The 20,458-nt window shown below is 37.5% G+C and overlaps 1 protein-coding gene across 1 annotated transcript; it reads right to left on the bottom strand.

The window, feature by feature from the left end:
- Positions 1 to 5,111: 5,111 nt before the first annotated feature.
- LOC118644589 (muscleblind-like protein 2) lies at positions 5,112 to 19,653 on the bottom strand. Its single transcript, XM_036283421.1, has 3 exons — positions 18,772 to 19,653; positions 12,622 to 12,706; positions 5,112 to 10,133 (listed from the first exon to the last, which is right to left on the bottom strand). Exons 1-3 carry the CDS (start codon positions 18,943 to 18,945, stop codon positions 9,985 to 9,987), a joined length of 408 nt encoding a protein of 135 aa, XP_036139314.1. The 5' UTR covers positions 18,946 to 19,653; the 3' UTR covers positions 5,112 to 9,984.
- Between the last annotated feature and the right edge of the window lie 805 nt (positions 19,654 to 20,458).

Genomic DNA, 20,458 nt, shown 5'->3' with positions numbered 1-20,458 from the left:
TTTCCAATAGGATTCATTTCAATTTAGTCTTTATATGTTGTTTACTGCTCGTTTTTTTTATTTTTTCTTTTGTTCTCAAAAACTTGTAGTCAAGGGGGGCGACCGTGTTTATTATGTTCAGAGGAGCATGAGGGCAGGGATAGGAATTAGAGATCAAGCCATCTTTCGTAAGATGTAAAATAAGATGTAACACTGAATCACTTTTCTTTTTTCAATGATAAAGGCACCGGGAATTAATATTGCGAACAAAAGTATATCTTTCGTCACAATATTGGGGAAAACACTTGATGACAAATAAAGCATTGTAATAAAGAAGGACATAGAATAATATTACTCAGCAGTAATAGTTGCGTTATCACTGTCGATTAAAAGAAATTAAACATTAAAATTCATTTTTTGTACATGTATAAAATATCTGTAATAAATTTTATACTAAAAGAATCATTATTCTTTCGTAATAATTAAAAATATAATTAAATTATTTTTTCGGAATAATTAAATCATAAGATATAATTACATATTTCTCATTAATTTCAATCATTTCTTCCGAACAAATTACCTAGAAATTTACAGACAACATAGAATTTTTACATACTTTCCTACTGGATCTATATGTGCAACACGAGCCTGACTTGAAACTAGAAAAGAATCATTTCATAATCGCTTTTGAATCGACAGCAGAAACTATCACGAAACACGGAAGAAAATTATCAATGCAGCAAGTAGCAAATAGGTGATGATTCTGTATCATCTGTTAAGCGAGCCGGTTCTAATTACGCGCGCACATTCACAGGAGAATATCCTTTATATATAGTACGTACATATGGTTATCCTTAGCGTGGCTTCTTGAAACGTTGGCTTCTATGCGAACGTGTCTACTTATAAATGGGGTAGAACGCATTATCTAGAATATTTACGTGTATATGTATTTGTATATTTGTATATTAGTATTAGTAAATTTCGCTCATTTGCTACAATAACGACAGTAACGACAACAAAAAAATTAAGTTTTCCAGTTTAAATCTTTAAAGCGTTTTAATATCATTTTAAAAATCGAGACTTTAGTTTAATAACTGACAAAAATAAAATTATCAATGTACAACAGTTTTGTTGAATATATTGAATTGTTTTTTTTTCTTTATAAATAATTAAAAAATAAAAATTGTAGTGTAGTATATGAGTGACTGATGTGTGAGCTGCGGTAATGTATGTATGCATGAGTACACGTGGCATGTGTATTTGTGTGCGTGTTTACGCGCGTGTGAGTGGGATCGAGAGTCTAAGAAGCATTTCGCAAGAGGCGCAAAGCTTACACACAAGCGGGGAAGAAACACGCTCGACTTTAAATCGATTTCAACACGGAGATGACGACTCGGAGATAATAAGGAAAGGGTGAGGTCGGATCTATCCGTTTAATGTATTGATCCGGACAAAACGAACTCTTGTGCTACCTTCTAATACGTTACACTTCAAAATCGTTGGTTAAAATGCAATTACAATTGTCTCGCAAGCCGTAAGTAATATGTAGGTATTCTCTATACGAACTAGTATTAAAGTTAACCAGTAATTAGACCCCTTTGCGTGGTCGGACAAACGGAGTATTCTCTAGTACAGGTGGGTTTGGGGAGGGGAGGGGGATGTTTAGGCGGAGCGGGGAGTGGTTTGAACGCTTTTTCTTCGATTTTCGAGCCGAAGGTGCATACGAACGTCTCCAAGGCAGGATACCTTCGGTAACAACGTCTGTCTCCAGCGAAATAGAGTTTTTTTTTCCGTGAGAGCGTGCCTCCTAAGTAAGTTCGTCGCGAGAGCTCGAAAGAAGCGTTCCACTTCTGTTCGTTTAGTATTTCATCTTGAATACTCTACTTCATCTAAAGTCATCGTATATACGCGTTTGTGTATAATATTACAGAGACACTAGGCGTTACTAACGCGAGCGTTGCTCTCTTTTTCTCTCTCTTTCTCTCCTCTATCTTCCTTTCTTTCGCACTCTCTTTTGCTCGCAGGTGAAGGGACAAGAGGGGAAAAAGCCGCGGGGAGAGCATGAAAAGCGGAAATGAAGAAACAACGAAATAGCGGCACGAGAAGATCCGCGAGCTGCTCTTGAAATCTCTCGCATCGCGGCGAATGGCGAGAATCGCAGGGTGAATATCCGCAAAAGGGCGATCATAGCAACGATAATTATTATCTACTAAAGCTGTTAAGCTTATGCTGATACATCGACATGCAATTAGTTCATCAGTAAGACTCTTTGTTCTAAGTCGCGGGCTACAATGTAGTACCACTAGGTATTAATAACCTAATTCAAAAATATTATAGTCTTCGTTAGCTTAGTCAAAAAGTTAATTATATCCATCAACATCGAACTACTAATGTCAAGGCTCTTTATCTAGAAAGTCGGTTAAATGTTCTTTTTTTCTTTTTCTCTTTACCTAGACAATTTCTCCCATTATGTTTGCAAATATAAGTTAATCGCTATACGGGGCATTCCTCGTTGTCGTTGGCAGTCCTCAAAAATCGCTGCGTGACACACACGCGACTGGGGATGACACCCACAGCCGCGCTGTTCTTCATACCGAAATACGTTTTTCCTTTTCCCTTCTCTTTTTTTTTCCCTGTTCGCGATCTACACGCGCCAGCTGGAGGAAAATCGCCCATATGCTCGGGGAAAAAAGTCTGTATACATATATGCAATAGTACTCTGAATAAAAAGGAACTCTCTTGAAGAATCGCGTACAGCATCGAGGGAGCGATTGCTCAATCTCGGAATGTATTCACATCCACGTAAATACATATATACAGACACGTACATACGTAAATACATGTATGTGAAATAACATCCGGTTGCATCTCGTCTAGTCCATAAAATTCATCTCGTTCCCGTTCCTTCTGTTACTCTCTCTCTCTTTCTCTCTCTCTCTCTCTCTCTCTCTCTCTCTCTCTCTCTCTCTCTCTCTCTCTCTCTCTCTCTCTCTCACACACTCTTTCTATTTTTTTTATTTACATGACTTCTCGTTATGTGCGAATCGTCATGTATTAACAAGGAAAGCAACTTACACATGAAGATTTCTGCAGAGAAATCAGTAATACAATTATCTCATGACACTCCTTAGATTTGCATTGCTGCTATTATCAAAATTATTAAATTATACAATTAAAAAGATTTGCCTCCACTTAAACATCACTATGTCACGGTCGATTTATTGCAAAATAAGAATAAAAAAATATGTGCACACACACATACACATGTAAGTGCATAATAATATAATAAAATATATAATTATGTTAAAAATATAAAATATAATTAAAAAATGAAGTTTCTTTCATAAATGAAACTCCTTTTCATTATAAATTTAAATATAAATTTGTATAAACTTAATTACAACATAAATATGACACAATCATATAAATAAGTTATTTTAAGGTATTTTATATTATAACTTCTATAAATATGAACAAAATAATATATAACAAAAATTAAATTTAATTATTAATTATATTAACTTAGCTTTTTATCTTAAAAAGTTTGTATTATAACATAAAAATTATTTAATAAATTTAGCAACTTTCAACTTTACTTTTTATTTACCTAATAATATCAATATTTATTGCTTATTTACATTTATTGGTGTATTTATTGACACTATAGGTATTTTTATTAAAATACCTTTTTGTTAGTAAATTTCTCAAAAGTAAGTAAGATACTTTCAATAAAATTTCAATTGTGTATAAATTAAGATTTTTTTATTTAATAGCGATTAATCCTGTTTTATTTTTCTCTTTGGCATTTCTCGTTTTTCTTTCTATAAATCGTTTAATGTATAAAATGTTTAAAAAAACTATTTCATATTTCTTTGCTGTGACATTTTTTCAAATATCTCCATTATCTACTAAATAAGTAACAGAAAATATGTTTATATATAAAAACAATTTTTTTCGATTTGATCTTTCTTCTAAACATCCATTATATCAGAAGATCATATGTCGGAAGAAATATGTTTAAAGAAAATCTTACATTTTTTCTATTTATATTTATATATTGCATGATAATCGATCGAATTTACGAATAATATCTCCATAACTCTTGTTAGGATTTCGTGTAGATAATTTCGAGCTCGAATATCTAGCTCGAATAGACAGAATCCGACGGGCAATCCGATTAAGTAGATTAATCGCTTCAACTTTAACAAACATTCGCGTTTATTCCCCATTTCGTTCAAATAATTCGCGTCTATGAATTGGAACGCCAACTGATTTCTCTGCAGAGTAAAAACACGTTTCGTGCTTCGTTCTATTTCCTCTCTCCACACACTATACACACACACAACCCTCCAATCTCTAATCCTTTTTCTTTCTCACCCTTCTTCCCATTTTCATTTCCTGTTCCTAGCAGAGTCAAAAATGCGTAGCGCGCAAAAAGCTAGGTAGGTACACACGAGCATATCCGGCCAACGAACGATAGAACGCATGAGAACAGAATCGAAGTATTCGTCACTTTTGTTCACGCAACTCTGAGGAACAACATTGCAAAAAGAGACTACGTCACCGTGGAACGCGCTTGGAAAGGTGCTCCGATTTCGTAATAGTGCCGCAACAATTTTCGTTAATTCTCAACTAGCTGCCTGCGGAAAGGGATATCGCGCATTTAATCTTGTAACGGCACAGAACCCCAATTAACGTTCGGACAATGTGACAAACCTTTATCTCCGAGTAATCCGCGTTTCTCATGCGATCCAGCAACCAATTCCGTTGGCCATGCGAAGCGGCATTCTCTGTTGTTTTATATATAGATATAGATATACAAGCGGCAGCGCATATATAAATCGCCTGGCGAATTCCGTGCCGCTGCGCGAACGCCGTTTTGCGTCGTCGGTTTTCCTCACGGAGACGCAAAGAGTCGCGACGCGAGAGGCACGCCGACGCCGAACGACGCTCGAACGCGACGCGACGGCGGACTCGCACGGGCCAAACTTTTTACTCGATTACAAATAATTGTTTTGCTTTGTGATTGCTTGCTGCAGCAGCTAAAACCCTTGACTCAAGTTGGGAAGCTTTAACTCCAGTGGATTCGTCACAACGTTTGTTTCTCATTGTCTTTTCATTGTTTTTAATTATCGCTTCTTCTTTTTTTTTTTTTAGAATGACTCTCATGGTATTTGCATCCGTAAGTCGGAATAGCGCTTCGATCGTTCCTTCGTTTTTTTTGTCCATCTGTTTCTTTTTCATTTTGTTCGCATAATTATATTATTAATTATAATATTCGTTTCATATATATATCGTGTATTTACTAAGAGGTTTTGGTATTAAAGGGAAAGACGGGTAGTACTGTCCGACGTTATAATTTCGCGCTCTTAGATGCGTTATCTGTATGTGACCGTTTTCGTTTACCTAAAACTAATTCATCGTTTAGCGATTAGAGAGGAAAATCCGTTCGAAAATAAGCCGAAGGCATCCCGGTCGTTTCTCTCGTTCTCGAGCGCGTCGGGATCAGGGCATACCTGAGCTTTAACGAACCGTACCATCGCGAGACGACACGAAAGGAGGAGTTGTCGATAACTTCTCGAAGGACTTTGCTCGTCTAAACAGGCTGAGCGGCTGGCAGCGAGTGGGACGAATCTGAATATCGTTCCTGCTCTTGGTGTCTCTTTCCATACAAAGACGTAGTAAACGGATCTTTAATTGCGGTTTACCGATACCAAAGAAGAAGTAGAAGAAGAAGAAATATCCCGAAGACGAGGAGTGCGGAGGGCCCCCGGGTCTCTAAGAGAAAATATCGAGTATACTCTAAGTGGAATCACAATTGAAAATATTTCGCTCTCCTCTTCGTGGTGTCATTGAATCACTTAAATGGACATTCATAGATTATTGTACTTAATTTTATATAATATAACGTATGTATCTTTCTCTCTCTTTTTCTTTCTCTCTCTTCCTATGCGTATCTAATTAAATCTATATACATACTAAGTATGGGCACGGAGGAACTCATTCCTATGTCTTTTCCCCATTCGTTTCGATGAATTTACATGTATATCCCTCTTGAATTGCGCTTATATAGCGGTACCTATTGCAATGACACTTTAAAGATGGAAAAGTGAACGAAAATTACGAACGTAATTTTCGAAATGACGAAAATTATGAATCTCATCGTGAATATTAAGAAGCGACAATATTAAAAAAGAAGAAAGTATTATTAATGATTTCGAACACATGACTAGAATCACAGTGCCGAGAGAGAAGTATATCAATAAAGGGAAGAAAACATTTGAGAAGGATCAACGCTAAGATTTAAACGGTTCATCGCAAAGGAGTACATGTAAGTTACAAAATGAATTACTGTAACACGCGTATAAAACACGCCCTCTCCGCTCGTCCGCAGATTTGTTTAACGAACGACTTGAATACCGATGACGTTTTCTAGAATCTTCAGTACTTTTAATTCTGCCTACTCTAAAAATCTCGAGAGTTTACTTCTCACGCAATAATACTATTTTTTTTTTATATACACGAGTAATTTACAAAGTTGAACTTCCAGCTATATTCGCGCCTATTGGCAGCCTCGGATCTTTCCCTTCTAATACCAAAGGTGTATAATCTGTTTTTTCTTTTTGCTTTGATAAGAGTGTCCTTTGATTCTTAAATGCTGTACAGGAACATTTACTTGCTTAACTCTTTAATCACTTGTTTAATGTTTTTTATTTATTATATCCGTAGGCTTATACTTACTTTGTCGTTAGAGTACTTTGTTATATTCCTAAATTTCGTTTAAATAATTATACTATCGTCAAAGTGATCGATTAAACGATTAATGCATTAACTAGATTAAAAATTTAAAGAATATAATGTATCTATGATAATACAAAAAGGGAAGTTCGTGAAGGATCCTGTCCCATCATCATGACTAGTTCAAAAGTGCATTTTTCATTTCGCAATATATTTCGGTATGAATATTCGATAGATCATATCGTGTCGTTGGTCGGGAAAGTTGGTGTAAGCCTCTCCTGGACGGTAAAATGTCTTTCAAGCATTGCCACGTATTTGTAAGTGTTAGCATATATGGTGAAATTTTCAAAGTCTCAGGCTGGTCGCAGACTTGGAGATTAGATTCCGAGAGTCGCTCTCCAGAACAAGTTCTAGGGAGCAACCAGTCCGTGAGACACTTTCAAGAAAATTAGGTCTTATTAACGCGCAAGCGTGCCTTAACATTAATATTTTCGACGTATATATGTATACCTTGTAAAAAAATATTGTTCGGAATATTTTTTTTCTGGACGCGAGAATGTATCGTTTAAATTTTTAACTGTGTATATGTGTATGTGTATGTATGTGTGTGAAAAGAAATTCGCAAACGCGAATATATATATATATATATGTATTTATGCAGAGTGCACGCGTAATCGTGTAGAGAATAGCTTTGAATATGTAATTAAGCGTGCACGAGAAAGAGTTATGAAGAATGCATTTAATGACGAAAGACTCGATCGATGGAGGGGGGTCCTTCACGGGAAATGAATAATTATTAAGATTAAAGGATATTAACGCAACAATTAAAGTATTAACGAAGGGTCGCGCATTTACGAAGACTGAAACAACGTATAAACTTATTCCCTACCGATCGTGTAAACCTATACACGCGATCCAACAGATCGATTGTTTCTTTTTTTTCATTTGTTTCGAAGAGCAGATATAAAACGATTCCTCTCTCGTCTTTCTCTCGGCAGCTTTCGTTCGTTACCAAGAATTACCTCGCGATATTCTCCTGTCGCGATCGCTCTTGTTTTGCAACTCCCAACTCCTTCTGAAAGTCTATCTTTAATTAAATATAATTTCTTATCGTATGCATATAAATTTGTCATATACATTTGTCGTAGTGTAGTAATTAATTAGTGTTTACCAGCCTATAGAATGTGCGATTTTCGGCGTTTGCTCGTTTCTCGCGAATCAAGTAAGACGGTCGAAAGTCAAATAGCCGGCGTAAACCACGTTCTAAGGCTTCCTGTTCCTCTCGTACGAGAGAGAATCGATCGCTTCGCAGTTTCTGAAACTCCGACGTTTCCCATTTCCGACCATTACTTCGCTCCGCTCAACTAATTGTCGCCAATCAATCCGCCGATAACTATTATGCTCCCCTTCGAGCGAAATCGTTACACCCTCTCGCATATGCATACATATACATATACATGCCTCTCCTCGTACGTATATACACACAGGCGTTTACATTATTATCATAAAAACAAAATATAATTGAGATTTGTGTTATATACGAGTATAAAAAACTTCGTTATGCGTTCGCCGCGTTATATCATATCTCGTGTAAATTCTCTCACCATCTCAGTGATATTTATCGTCGTTATATATTTTGTATTATATATACGTTTTCTCTCCTTCCTCTCAGGATCAGTGTTCTTCGAATCATTTGTTTCATTTCGCGCTGATTCGCGGCCCCTAGCTAGTCTACTTATGTGATAAAAGGTTACGATTTCTCTCTTTACGTCGGAATCTGGCGTAAATATATAATTATATATAATTATATGTATAATATTAATACGCCTTTATAGAACAATATTTCAAGACGAACTCTCTCCGGTTTTTCTTACAAACATGTCTCGCGTTGCGCGAACGTGCATCACGCGTCACGGCGAAAGAAGACACTGAATGCACGCGGCAAATCGGGAAGAGGAAGAAAATCGTGTGTGGACGAACGTTCTCGAGCGTGGAATATACAGTCTGTTACAAAAAAAAATATCTCGATTAATAGCTTTAAAAAATAAAACAATTATTTCACTTCACGGCGGAAAAGAGACGAGGAAGAACCGCGTCTCGTACGCGACATCTCGTTTCTTTCGCTTTTCAAGTTGTAAGACGAAAAGTAATTGTATTCGAAACATCGGCGTGATAAAAAGCAAGATTCCAGAATGAAAATTATTTCTCCCCAGCTGTATTTTGCCGCCCCCGAGAAAACTTATCGTTACCATTTATCGATTACTGATGAAGACCGAGGAAGGAGCGTGGCCGGCGCGACTTCGCCAACGACGCAGAAGTCGTAGAAACTTGAACGACGCCGAACCGCGGGTCATTGTTCGCTAACTCGCTCGCGATCGCGAGAGCAACGTGTCCCGACGTATTCAAGTTTGATGTTCCGTTCCCCCATTGGGACCCCAAAGCGTTGCCGTTGTTTTCCCGTCGATGCTCTTCGACACTCGACACCCCGGCTCGACAAGCGGGGTTGACGAGCGGAAGAAAAAAAAAGGATATCGCGAAGGTTTTGAAACGCCGCACCGGTTTCCGAACCGTCTCGAGCTTTGCCTGTGCTACGACGACCACTGGGAAGCCAAATATAAATCGAAAGAGAGAAAAAAGACGTTAAGGAAGACTTTGCCTACTAGCTCGTAATGAATACTTCGACGATTCGGCGGACCGCTGCACTTTTCAACCTTCACGATTCGGAGCCTTCAGCGATCCCGATCACCTGCCCGCGCCTTTCCTCGATCCTCAGTCTTCTCTGTCGGCAACAATCTCTCCCTCTATCTCTCTCTTTTTTTTTTTTTACGTACAAGAAGAACTTTCGGGCTTACACGTTTTCTTCCTTCCCCGTTTCCGACTCGACGCCGACCGACGGAAACCTCTTCGGCGCCGTCTTTCTCTCCGTCCCTCGTTCTTCCTGTGCCGCGCGCTATTTCCCTCCCCTGTCACCTGAACGTGCGTGTGCATTATGAGCGTGTAGCATCGGAGAGAGGAGCGTCGAGGCGGAGTATCGACGTGCTGTTGAAGCTAAATCGAATCGACGACGAGAATCGATGACGTTCCTCGCCCGCTCGGCGCCTCCGTTTCTTCTCTTCGCCCGCTTTGTTCGCCGCCGTTCGATGCCGACGCACAATCCCGACGTGTACGGGGGTGATGCGTGTTCGCGCAAGCCTATCGAGTTCTTCCTCTTCCTCGTTACCCCGCGCGGTGCCAATGCCTTGGCCGCTGGCGGAAGCAAGCAGCCCCCTAGGGCGAGGCAGACGATGCGATCGCCATCAGAGGCGCCGGCGGCAACGCGACCGGTATGTGGTAATATTTACACTGAGGTCGCATGCACGCGCCCTTTACTGCGTCCCTGCACACCGTTACGCGGTTCTCGATCACCTCCACGTTTCCTGAAAATTCATAGAGAAGCCGATCAGTCGGTTGCTCGCGTATATCATTGGTAATGAGGAAATGATGGCATATCTAAAAGTTTAGCTAGACACAGATCTCAAAATAATTTTATTAGATCGAAATAATTATGTAGAAATTTTAGACATAATGAAAATAACTTTGTTAGAATACCAAAGTTATTTTTAGATCTGCATTCAACTAAATTTTTTAATGTTTTAACGAAAAGAAAAAGAATGTTTTTCCGCGTATGGAAACAGTCCGTTTTCTTCATCCGTAAAGACTACAGTGAAAAGAATGTTCCGAGATTGAAATATGAATATTTTTTGAATTGCAAATGTAAAAATTAAAATATATTCCTCCATTAAACTTATAAAGCCGATAAGCTCCAGAGTGTCCGAATCATGAACATTATTTCAATAGAGTTTTTATTTAATACTTTGTACACATTATTCGACAATTTTGTCCCGCGAATTTCTTTTATAAAGAATTGATCATAACGTTTATATATAATTCTTCTGACAACCATTATAAATACTAGAAATTTTGTATGTCGGAGTCATTGAAGAATTCTTTTATACGCGTAAAAGTAATGAATTATATGTACAAAGCATTCAGAAGCACAGAAATAAATACGTATAATAAACATAAAAAAGATTCCATCTCAACTTGAAAATACTTTCCCTTTTAATTAGTATTGACAAATTGTGTAATATTCAGAGAAGAAATTAAAAAAAGAAATTCGACATTGATTGTAATATTCATCGAGTGCGACAATAAATATTCTCAATCGTTCAGCGGTATCAAAGAAATTCAAATGAAAATTTGTAACGGTAGAAATAATGCTCGTTATTCAATTGTACATTGTCCGCAACTGATTGTGCAAAAAGTATCGCTAATTGTTTGGGGAGCTGAGAAGCGCGCTTCCTCGTTCACATCTTGAGTAATATTGCTTGCTCATTATCGCGAATAGGATCTAATTGACACAGCAGCTTGACAAAAGGGAGATTCTCATTACATGCGCAAAGATCATTTGCGTACTAAATGTGAAAGCGAGCCGTGCTATAACTGTGGCATGTAATAATGCGGGGGATAATAATGAAGATGATCGACACCGTTGACGATGTCGCAGAACGCGAAAGTAAAGTAAAAAACGTAGAGCTTACAATCAGGCTCTTTCAAGCGGTAAAATGCGTAATTGCGATGTACACAAAGTTGACAAATTTGCGAGAAATCGATCGGCGACTGGAAGACAAGACTATAATCGCCGATGCTCGAAGGGAATAGTTCGCGCAGGAATTTCAATAGTCGGGTTTCTGCCGTCAGTCGCTCGAGATACGCTTACTTTACCAAACTGCCGATTTTACCGGAAATCTCGTTACCGATATCAATCCGTGTGACCGACGAGAAATTTGAAAATCGCCAAGGTGCTCGATGAATATCAATTGGACGAGTCAAACGTTCCCTGAGATATTGGCTCGTATTCTCACATTTCTCGCTGCACATTCAGCAGCAAACGTAATCGTATGATTTCGCACTTTAATTTTTCAATATTAACTCTCTCGATCGGAGAGTAAAATGTGCTAAACCAGATAAAGAGCTAAAGCTATATAAACATAAGAGATATCATCGAAGAGATAATCCAATATTGAAGATTAATAAATTTTAATTAAACATAGAGGAAAATATAAATAATGAAATACGGCAGCATTAATTTTTTAAAAATATGAACAATGAAATATACCGTATCTTAAAACTAATGTCAAGCCGAAGTTATGAACCCAGAAGATTTTTTCTTACAATAATCTTCATCGTTTTCTAGCAAACGCAGATATAAATGCTATATAATATGTATAAGAAATGGACAAAATAATATAAACATCTATCGGATACTAGTTTTTATTAATAAAAGATTAATCCATCTTTAATACGAATTCAATTCTCGTTGAAATAAAATCATGCAATGCTTGAATAATTACTAGTGGAATGTTATACTGTTTTTAGCATCTGTCGATTAATTGTATAAGTGATGTTGAAAAAAGAAATCTGCTCTCTTTACATTATTTTCTAAAATTACTCTCTTTGTTCCTCTTCAACAACTTCAACCTTTTCCCAGTCAGGTTAACTTAAATATTAGCCAGTTTATACAAGCAATTTTAAAAGCCAGAGTAAAAAACAGAATTTCTCTTCCAATATATTTTAAAAAGTGTTCTGCTAGAAGAATAGTATAGCATTACATTATTGATCTTATTCCAAACAAGAATAAAATTTGTATTAAAAACAAGTGATGAGTCAACCTCTTATTAATAAGAACAGCGTATTTTCCAGCTGTTTACATTATTTTGTCTATCCTCTGAGCATAAATATAATGACGTTACGTCTATGTTATGCGGCAGTTATATCTGAGTTTGCTGGATTCGTACGAACTGACAGCCCTTATTCTGCATTTCCATTCGACCAGCCCGTACTTCCCAATAACGAATAACTTACCATCACTGAGATGAATAAACTTGCAGGCGGGACGGTTGCACACTTGTCGATTAAAATCTTGGCACACCGGGAGGGTGTCCAGTAACTGAAAGAAAATGTGCCAGATACTCTTATAGCTGGTGAGACCGGCAAACAGTGAACGGTTTGCAAAAAAAAAAAAAAAAGAAACTTATAGTACCTCACACATAATACGCTCTTACGAGAATCATTCATGCACATACACACACGCAACTCACAATCGTATTTCACATATCATTCTCTTTCTCTCTCGTTCATTTAGGACTGCTCGAAAATACCAGTACCCGATAATTTAATCCAACTGACTCCAGTGTCGATGTGGATTTGAAATAGTGCGTTATAACGACATTACACATTTATTTTCATACTCGTTAATCACAGAATTAGTTTATACATGCACGGCAGTATTAATCGCCGGACAAATGGGGATAAACATCAGCGCGTTGTTGTTCAATACCTCTCAGTAAATATTACATTTGTGTTCATCGGTATTATCGAGAAATCGTAAACATCCAATTGTAATAAACTCTGATCTGAAAGGAATATCATAAAATATTTGTTCTCCTTTTCCTTTTTCTTATTTAAGACTTAGCATTTCGCGATATACGTTTTTTCTATTTGTTAATTAAAAATAGAATCGAGTGTCTTGGTATATTTCTAAGCATTCCTACGATCACCGAGATCTTTCGCACAACCACACACTTCAAATTCTTCATTATTAGAGCATATTCATGGTTCATTACATGCTCTAGAAGACCGGTTCGTATACGGATATTAATTAATTGCTACTGATGTGCGAATAATCAGTGCGGTCAGATTGATATTCGTGAGAAGAATAATTTCTCAAGCGAGACACTTATTCTGAATTGTTGAGCAACCAAATAAAAGCGAAGAGCGCTATAAAATACGACCATCGAGTATTCGCACATACGAATTAAGTGATAAATTTGCAGTAGAACTTTTTGTTTTTAAACAGGACAGACATTTCCTATTGTATGTATATATTACGGTGTAAAATTAAAATAATTCTAATCGACTGCAATAGAGTATTGCATCTAATCGTGTTAACTCTACCAAATGGATACGTTTACGGTTTGCCGGGATTTGCAAAATTGGTTTGACTTGGACTTTTAGAATTAAGGGAATTCTTATGTTTATAACGCGTGCCGTTAAGTGTATATGACACTGTTTCGTTATGCTAATCGTGATATTCCAGACACAACGTATGCAAGGAGCGCGCCTAAAAAACAAGGATATTTGATTCGCAAATTTCACTGAAAATTCTAGAAAAGTAAAATCCACGATTCTCCAACTAAAATATTCAGCATAGTAATTGTCACATTCAATTATATTAATTCCGATCGTGATGCACTTGATATACGTTCGTACGTAATCACTTCGTAACGTATGTGTGTATATTCTACGCTGTGGTCTTTATACAGAATTTGCGAATCAAGTTTGGAAAGCCCTCTTCTCGACGGGCCATTCAGCACAATGACTAGACTGAAATTTTAGTGTTAACAAAATATATTGGCAACGGAAAGCAACGGAAAGAATATTCTGGCAGGAATATTTGAAATTCTCTGCAAGTCTCTCTTTCCTCTCTCCGTCACTCTCGTTTCCGATTGAAAACGACGTTGGATATCGACGTAATGTAAACCCGATTTGCGCGAGATAATTACATATATAAATGTGTGTATGTATATATATAATATGTACGCATACGCATATAATACGCGACTACGTGTACCGCTAAGACACACCAGATGTATCAACGGAGGCAAAAAAGTGTTTGAAGCCGTTCCTCGAATTGTATGTAGGCGGGCAATACTTTTTCGCGAACGCGTAATGTAATTCCACATTTAAACAAATGGCAAATGATAAAGAGAAAGTACATAAATGCGAGTTGTAGAAAATTGGCTATCGAAAGAATACGAATAAAGTGAACCCAAGTGAAGCGAAAACTCCACCCAGCTACAGCTACTGTCCGTTCCTTTTATTACCCATCGACAAAAGATATATGCATATTATATGTACACACACACACGGAAACACACACGTACACTCGTATCTAAAAGAATTATTCGTATATCCGAAATATATATAATATATATATAAGAGACAAATGCAGCAAATAGAATAAACATCAAATTCCAGAGTACGGTTTTCGTGTTAGCAAAACGTTAGGTCAAAGCATTAACAACCTACCAGACAGATATGTACGAAAAAATAAATTTTAAAAAATTAATAAAGAAATCAGGTATAATCGCGCGAAAGTATACCATAGGCTCACCATAGAAGCGTGCAAAATATATGAGAATGTATCACGAAAAATGTAACTGCTAATAACTCATTTTGTGATATAACTCTCGACAATCTCGGCAAAAGATCATCCTGCGCACTCGTAATAATCATGATAATAATAATGGAGTTAACGAAAGTTAAAGAAACATAATAGTAATAAGAATGATAACAGTCATAATAGCATTAATAGCAACAGTATGATAATAATAATCGTAATAATAACGCTAGTAATAAGTGGTTTAACCATAATATTAACCATTATAATTATAATAAACAATTCTTGCAATTGCATAAGAGATAACTCGCTACGAACACAGAGTCTGGTCATGCAAATAATGGCCCGGGAGAAGGGGAATCGTTGCTTGGGTGATCATCGGTGTTACTCGAAAAGTCGATCGTATTAAGTGTGAAGGATTAAATGATCGAATCTCCGACTCGCGACGACGACGACGACGACGACGGACCGGTGACGACGACGACGACGAGCGGTCGTGTATCAGCGACGATAATAACAGTGTCATCACCCAAGCGTTAATGTGCTGCCAAGAGCCGGCTCACCGTCGATTTGGTTCGCGTGCGTGAATCCCAGGACCGAGAAACACACACATCCACTCACTACTGAAGCTACGGAAGAGAAAAGGATCCTCCGGGTGATCCACGCCAGCGAACCAAAGTGACGAGGAGAGCGGCAGGAATGGCGAAAGGGGGAGAGGGAGGGTGGAAAATTGGATAGTCAGCGGTTATCGGCAATATCGTATAATATGGATGTGGGATGTCGTAAAGCTGTCAAATTAATAATATTCTACTGCAAATAAGTTCAACACACTATGTCAACTGCGACTCCGCAACCATAACGACAGAGCTAGCCAAAATATGTGGGTAAGAAACTATTTGTAGATGCGCAACGATCGACAGGTCCGATCGTTTTCTTTATTCTTTTTCCGTGCGCGAGGAAAGCCTTGTCACAGAATGGAAATGATGATTGGTTCGAATAACGGTCGGAACGTAAGCTCGCACGCGCTTCTTTCCACTCCATGCCCATGTATACTATATTTCTGTGCCTCACAGTCGGAAGTTAATTGCGTCCAAAGCAATCAGTGTGCAAGCGTAATAGACACGTTCTTTGATCAGATAAGCGGAAATGAGCGATTCAACTGAAAGCTGCGTGTATCTTTGCTCTAAGTCGTGACAAAGGCCTTGACTCTCAAGTCGGTCGAGATCGATCTTCGAAGGCAGACACCCGTCCTTCATTGAAAATTACTCGAATTCTGTTCGCGTCAGTTTGCTTCGACTTTTTTTTAACGGGATAACATCACTTTTCGCAGATGTATGCTAATTCGGAAAGCAAGAGCACACCCGTAACTCGTAAACGTTCTAAATGGAAGAACAGTGTTGTACGTCAATGTTGCGTCAATGTTCCGTCGCAAAAGCCGACTCTTTCACAGCAACTTTTGAATCTACTTGTCGTAAATCACGCCATTGTCATTGCCCAATGAAAATTCGGACAGCTCCGGCGAAATAATTTTTTCGGGAAATTTTTTAGTGTTTTAAATAATTATAAATTCGACGAACTCATGTGCACGCACGACACATTTAAATTTGAAAATTACGGTAAATATTGCGAATTCCGTGTGTATATCAACGCGATGCATGCGATACCAACCAGAGGATACGAGTAAGCACTGTATTTTAAAAAAAGATTAATTAACTGCTAAAATTCTTCTTGTTTAATGATAAAATTGGACAATTTTGAAAACAATAAAAATACTTGATATTAAAATTGAAAAGTTATACTTTTTGAAGTTTTCTTGATACATAAAAAGATGGAATGTGTATATACACTGAGAAAAAAATTGCTAGATACAAATAAATATTTCTTTGAATAGTGCTAATAACATATTTTATAGAAAATCAATAATATTTATTTCAAACAAATAATATTTTCTAAATTATAGAAGACTAGTAGTTGTTTTAAATAAATATTATTGATTTTCTATAAAATAATGTTAGCACTATTCCAAGAAATATTTATTTGAATCTAGTTTTTTTTTTCTCAGTGTATAAATTATTACATATAGTTTTCATTATTATATATTTTATACTAGTATAAAATGAATAACAGGGTACATATAAGTGATATAATCCCACATTAAAAAAATCAATTGTAAATATCAGAAGAGAATTTGAAGTTTAATAAATTTATGTTAAATTCAACACCTTTTTACCTTAAAATATTTATAATATTTTAAATAGAAACATGTTTGTAACCCTTTCAGTGCTAGAAAAAGATCGATTTATAAAGACTAAATAACAGATTCGAAAACGTAAAAAAATAATTATTTTTAATAACGTTAAATATAAAGTTAAAAGTAAAAATTGTCATTTTTAATTTTCTGTAAATTTTTATATAGAAAGATGTCCGGAAAACCAGACATTGATACTTTATACATAAAATTCGGCATTCTAAGAGTTAATACTTTAGAAATAAAAATCATCCAATTATGCCAAGCAATAAAAAATTGTGATTATTAAGACATGTGTAGCAGGAGAGATTCATAATGTGCACATATCGAGAGCAAGTTTGTGAGCTAGAAATAAATATTTCATGCCCTCTGGTTTCTTGATATACGCGCTCCCTTAGCTTTATAATATTAATGAGCATGCAGTATATACGCCCGACACTCGTAACAGCTGTCCATATCGTAATTGCTACTTGCGGTAAGATGCACTGCAAGAGAGAAAAAAATAAACAAGTAGATATTGAAGCGTACAAGGATGGAAGTTGCTCTCAGACGTAGCATTAGATTCAGTCGTAACGAAATACAAAGAAATGTTTAAAAGACATCCCGACAATATCCTCATCCACAAATAACGCGCAACGTTAATCAGACAAGCGGTTTCAAGACAATGGCATGATAGATATATAATATGTATATGTATAATATATAGATACATGGCAAACCGTTTAATATGGCAAAAGTACTAGTCATACTAATTACTGTATAAGAAGCGTGCATCTCTTTCTTCGTGATTAGATTTGTCGTGTGCACGTTATATATGTATGGGTGTGTATGTTTGTTGTTTGTTGTGGGGGGGGTCAAGGGGGGGGGCGAAGGTGACGACAACGCTTTCGAAATAGCATAATAATTATTGGTATAATAATAATAATAATAATAGACAAACACCAGATAAGGCAGTGGTTATTCGCAGTTATAGTTGCGGTGAGCAGTCGTGAGGGAGATGCCCCCGAAAGCTACGTGTTAGCCAAGGTTACCGAGAGATGCGGATTACGTTTCGCTCCCCGAACAAAGAGAGGTGTGAATGTCACGTTTTCCTGCCGTTCTAAAGCAGTGCATGAGAAAAAGGAAAGCTGTTTCATTCATCGAGCGACATCCGCGACAACATCCTTTTCCCTCGTTAACCTTGAAGGTTAGCAGCAATTAAAGCTCGAGCTTGCATCAGAGCGCCACGTAATTTCCAAACTTTTAAAATCCAAAGAGGATTATCCCGCAGGATCGATCTAGATAGAGAAAGAAAGAGACGAGCGTTATAACGTGTAGAAGCTTCATCATTCGCGCAATGTTATGCAGAAACAATGCGAAAATGAGGAAGGCAATGACGGACACCCTGAAGTCCGATCTTCAGTGGAACCAGCCGTGATTACGCCGATTTCGTAATCGTTCTTCAGGGAAACACATGCCGAACAGAGGGGCCAGTATGGCGATACGCATGCACACTAAAAATTCTTTCATCCGATTATATACCCGAACGACGCTTGTGATGCAAATTCGAGACCGGATAAAAAACTGGTTACAATAATGAGTCTACCTGTCCGCAGCTGTCTGTGTAGACGACACAGTGAGCGTTTTGGGGGACCATTTGGGCCCCGACAGTGGCTAAGGCTGCTAAGGCGATCCACATGCAGCAAACGAGGCAGTGTTCGAACGGTTTTTTTTTTTCAAGTAGTATCGGTAGTTTTTTTTTTTTTTGGTGATCGTTCATTACCACAGTCGGTTGAATTCAGTGGAGAAGGCACCAGATCAAAAGGAGACACGCGTGAAGCGTGTCCTCCAGGAGCATCCAGGTACATGTACGGCAGTGAGATCGAATTCGTTTTATCATTCAGTTTCAAAATTTTTTTTATGCGTATCATTCACTTAATTTTGCGGTTTTTTTTTTGTTATTATTGTTATCATTATTATAATTTTTTTTTTTAATCAAGCACTCCACGGTGGAACATGATGAGTCGTCGGTTAAATTGCAGTTGCAGCGCGTTCGTTGTTCCGATAAACGCGCCGGTAAACGCGAGTAACGAGTGAAAAAGTGCGAGAAAAATGAAAGCGTAAATTACAGAAAACGAAAGTGTAAATCGTCGGGTTGTCGTCGCGCCCGTCGTTCATTTATTTATTTATTGTTTTTTTTTCCCCGAGTTTGTTCACACGCATGGTCGTGCAAACGAGGAGGGAATTTCGGAGCGTTGGTCGCCACGCGCGTGTGGAGGGTGCGCGAAACGTACATGTGCATATTCGGGTACACGCAATATTATATACACAAATTTAAATTTCGCTGAACGGCGGATACATGTACCGGGGTGTGCCGCGCAGGCATTAATTCCGATTTTGTTCACGAGGGCATCGAGATTTGATGGGCGGGCATATCGAAATAATGCGGCGGCGGTGCACACATACCAAGCCAGTGGCATTTTAAGAGTTTATGTATATATATATATATATATCCATTATAAATAATATATTATATATATATATATATATATATATATCAAAAATGGAAGATTAAATATATATATATATGTATAGATGTGTGCACGGTCAGATAGAGACAAAATCGGGAAAAATCAATCACCGGTCGGAATCGAAGCACGTGATAAAGCCAGAGAACAAGAACGCATGTATCAGGTCGCCGCCACCCACATCCACGAAATGTATTATATATATATATAATCGATATTATCATATCGTTTATTTTTCATTTTATCGCGAGCCGCCATTTTTGCACGGTGTTCGAATCCGTGTGTCATTTTATTTTGTTCATTCGTTTGCCAAATATTTATCAAACGATTCGGCGTGGCCACCAACGCACGAAACGAGATCGGCGATTGTGAGAAACAAAAAAAAAAAGAGAGGGAGACGGGAGAGGAGAAGCACCGACAACCCATCACCGTAGTTTCGTCCATGATTGGTTAACGAACGCGAAAAAAAATGATTGACGATTTCGCATCGGTTTTAAGTGGCGTGCAACCAACCATATTGATGATCCGTGCATACGCGTTTCATTATTACACATTTGTTGTTTATCGTGAGGCGCACGGGGATAGTTTTGCGGATAGACGACGGATAGAACGTTTCGTTTTTTTTTTTTTTTTTCCAATATTGATTAAGCCATGTGGCGAATATATATATATTTTTTTTTTTTGGTCGCGAAGATTTTCGACGTACGAGCAGGAAAGTTGTCACACAATCGCCACATGAGTGTAATTCGATCGAGAAGAGGGATC

This window comes from Monomorium pharaonis, chromosome 2, assembly GCF_013373865.1.
Source record: "Monomorium pharaonis isolate MP-MQ-018 chromosome 2, ASM1337386v2, whole genome shotgun sequence".
Lineage (NCBI taxonomy): Eukaryota > Metazoa > Arthropoda > Insecta > Hymenoptera > Formicidae > Monomorium > Monomorium pharaonis.
Note: the sequence above shows the minus strand (reverse complement) of the source record. Positions and strands in the feature narration are given on the sequence as shown.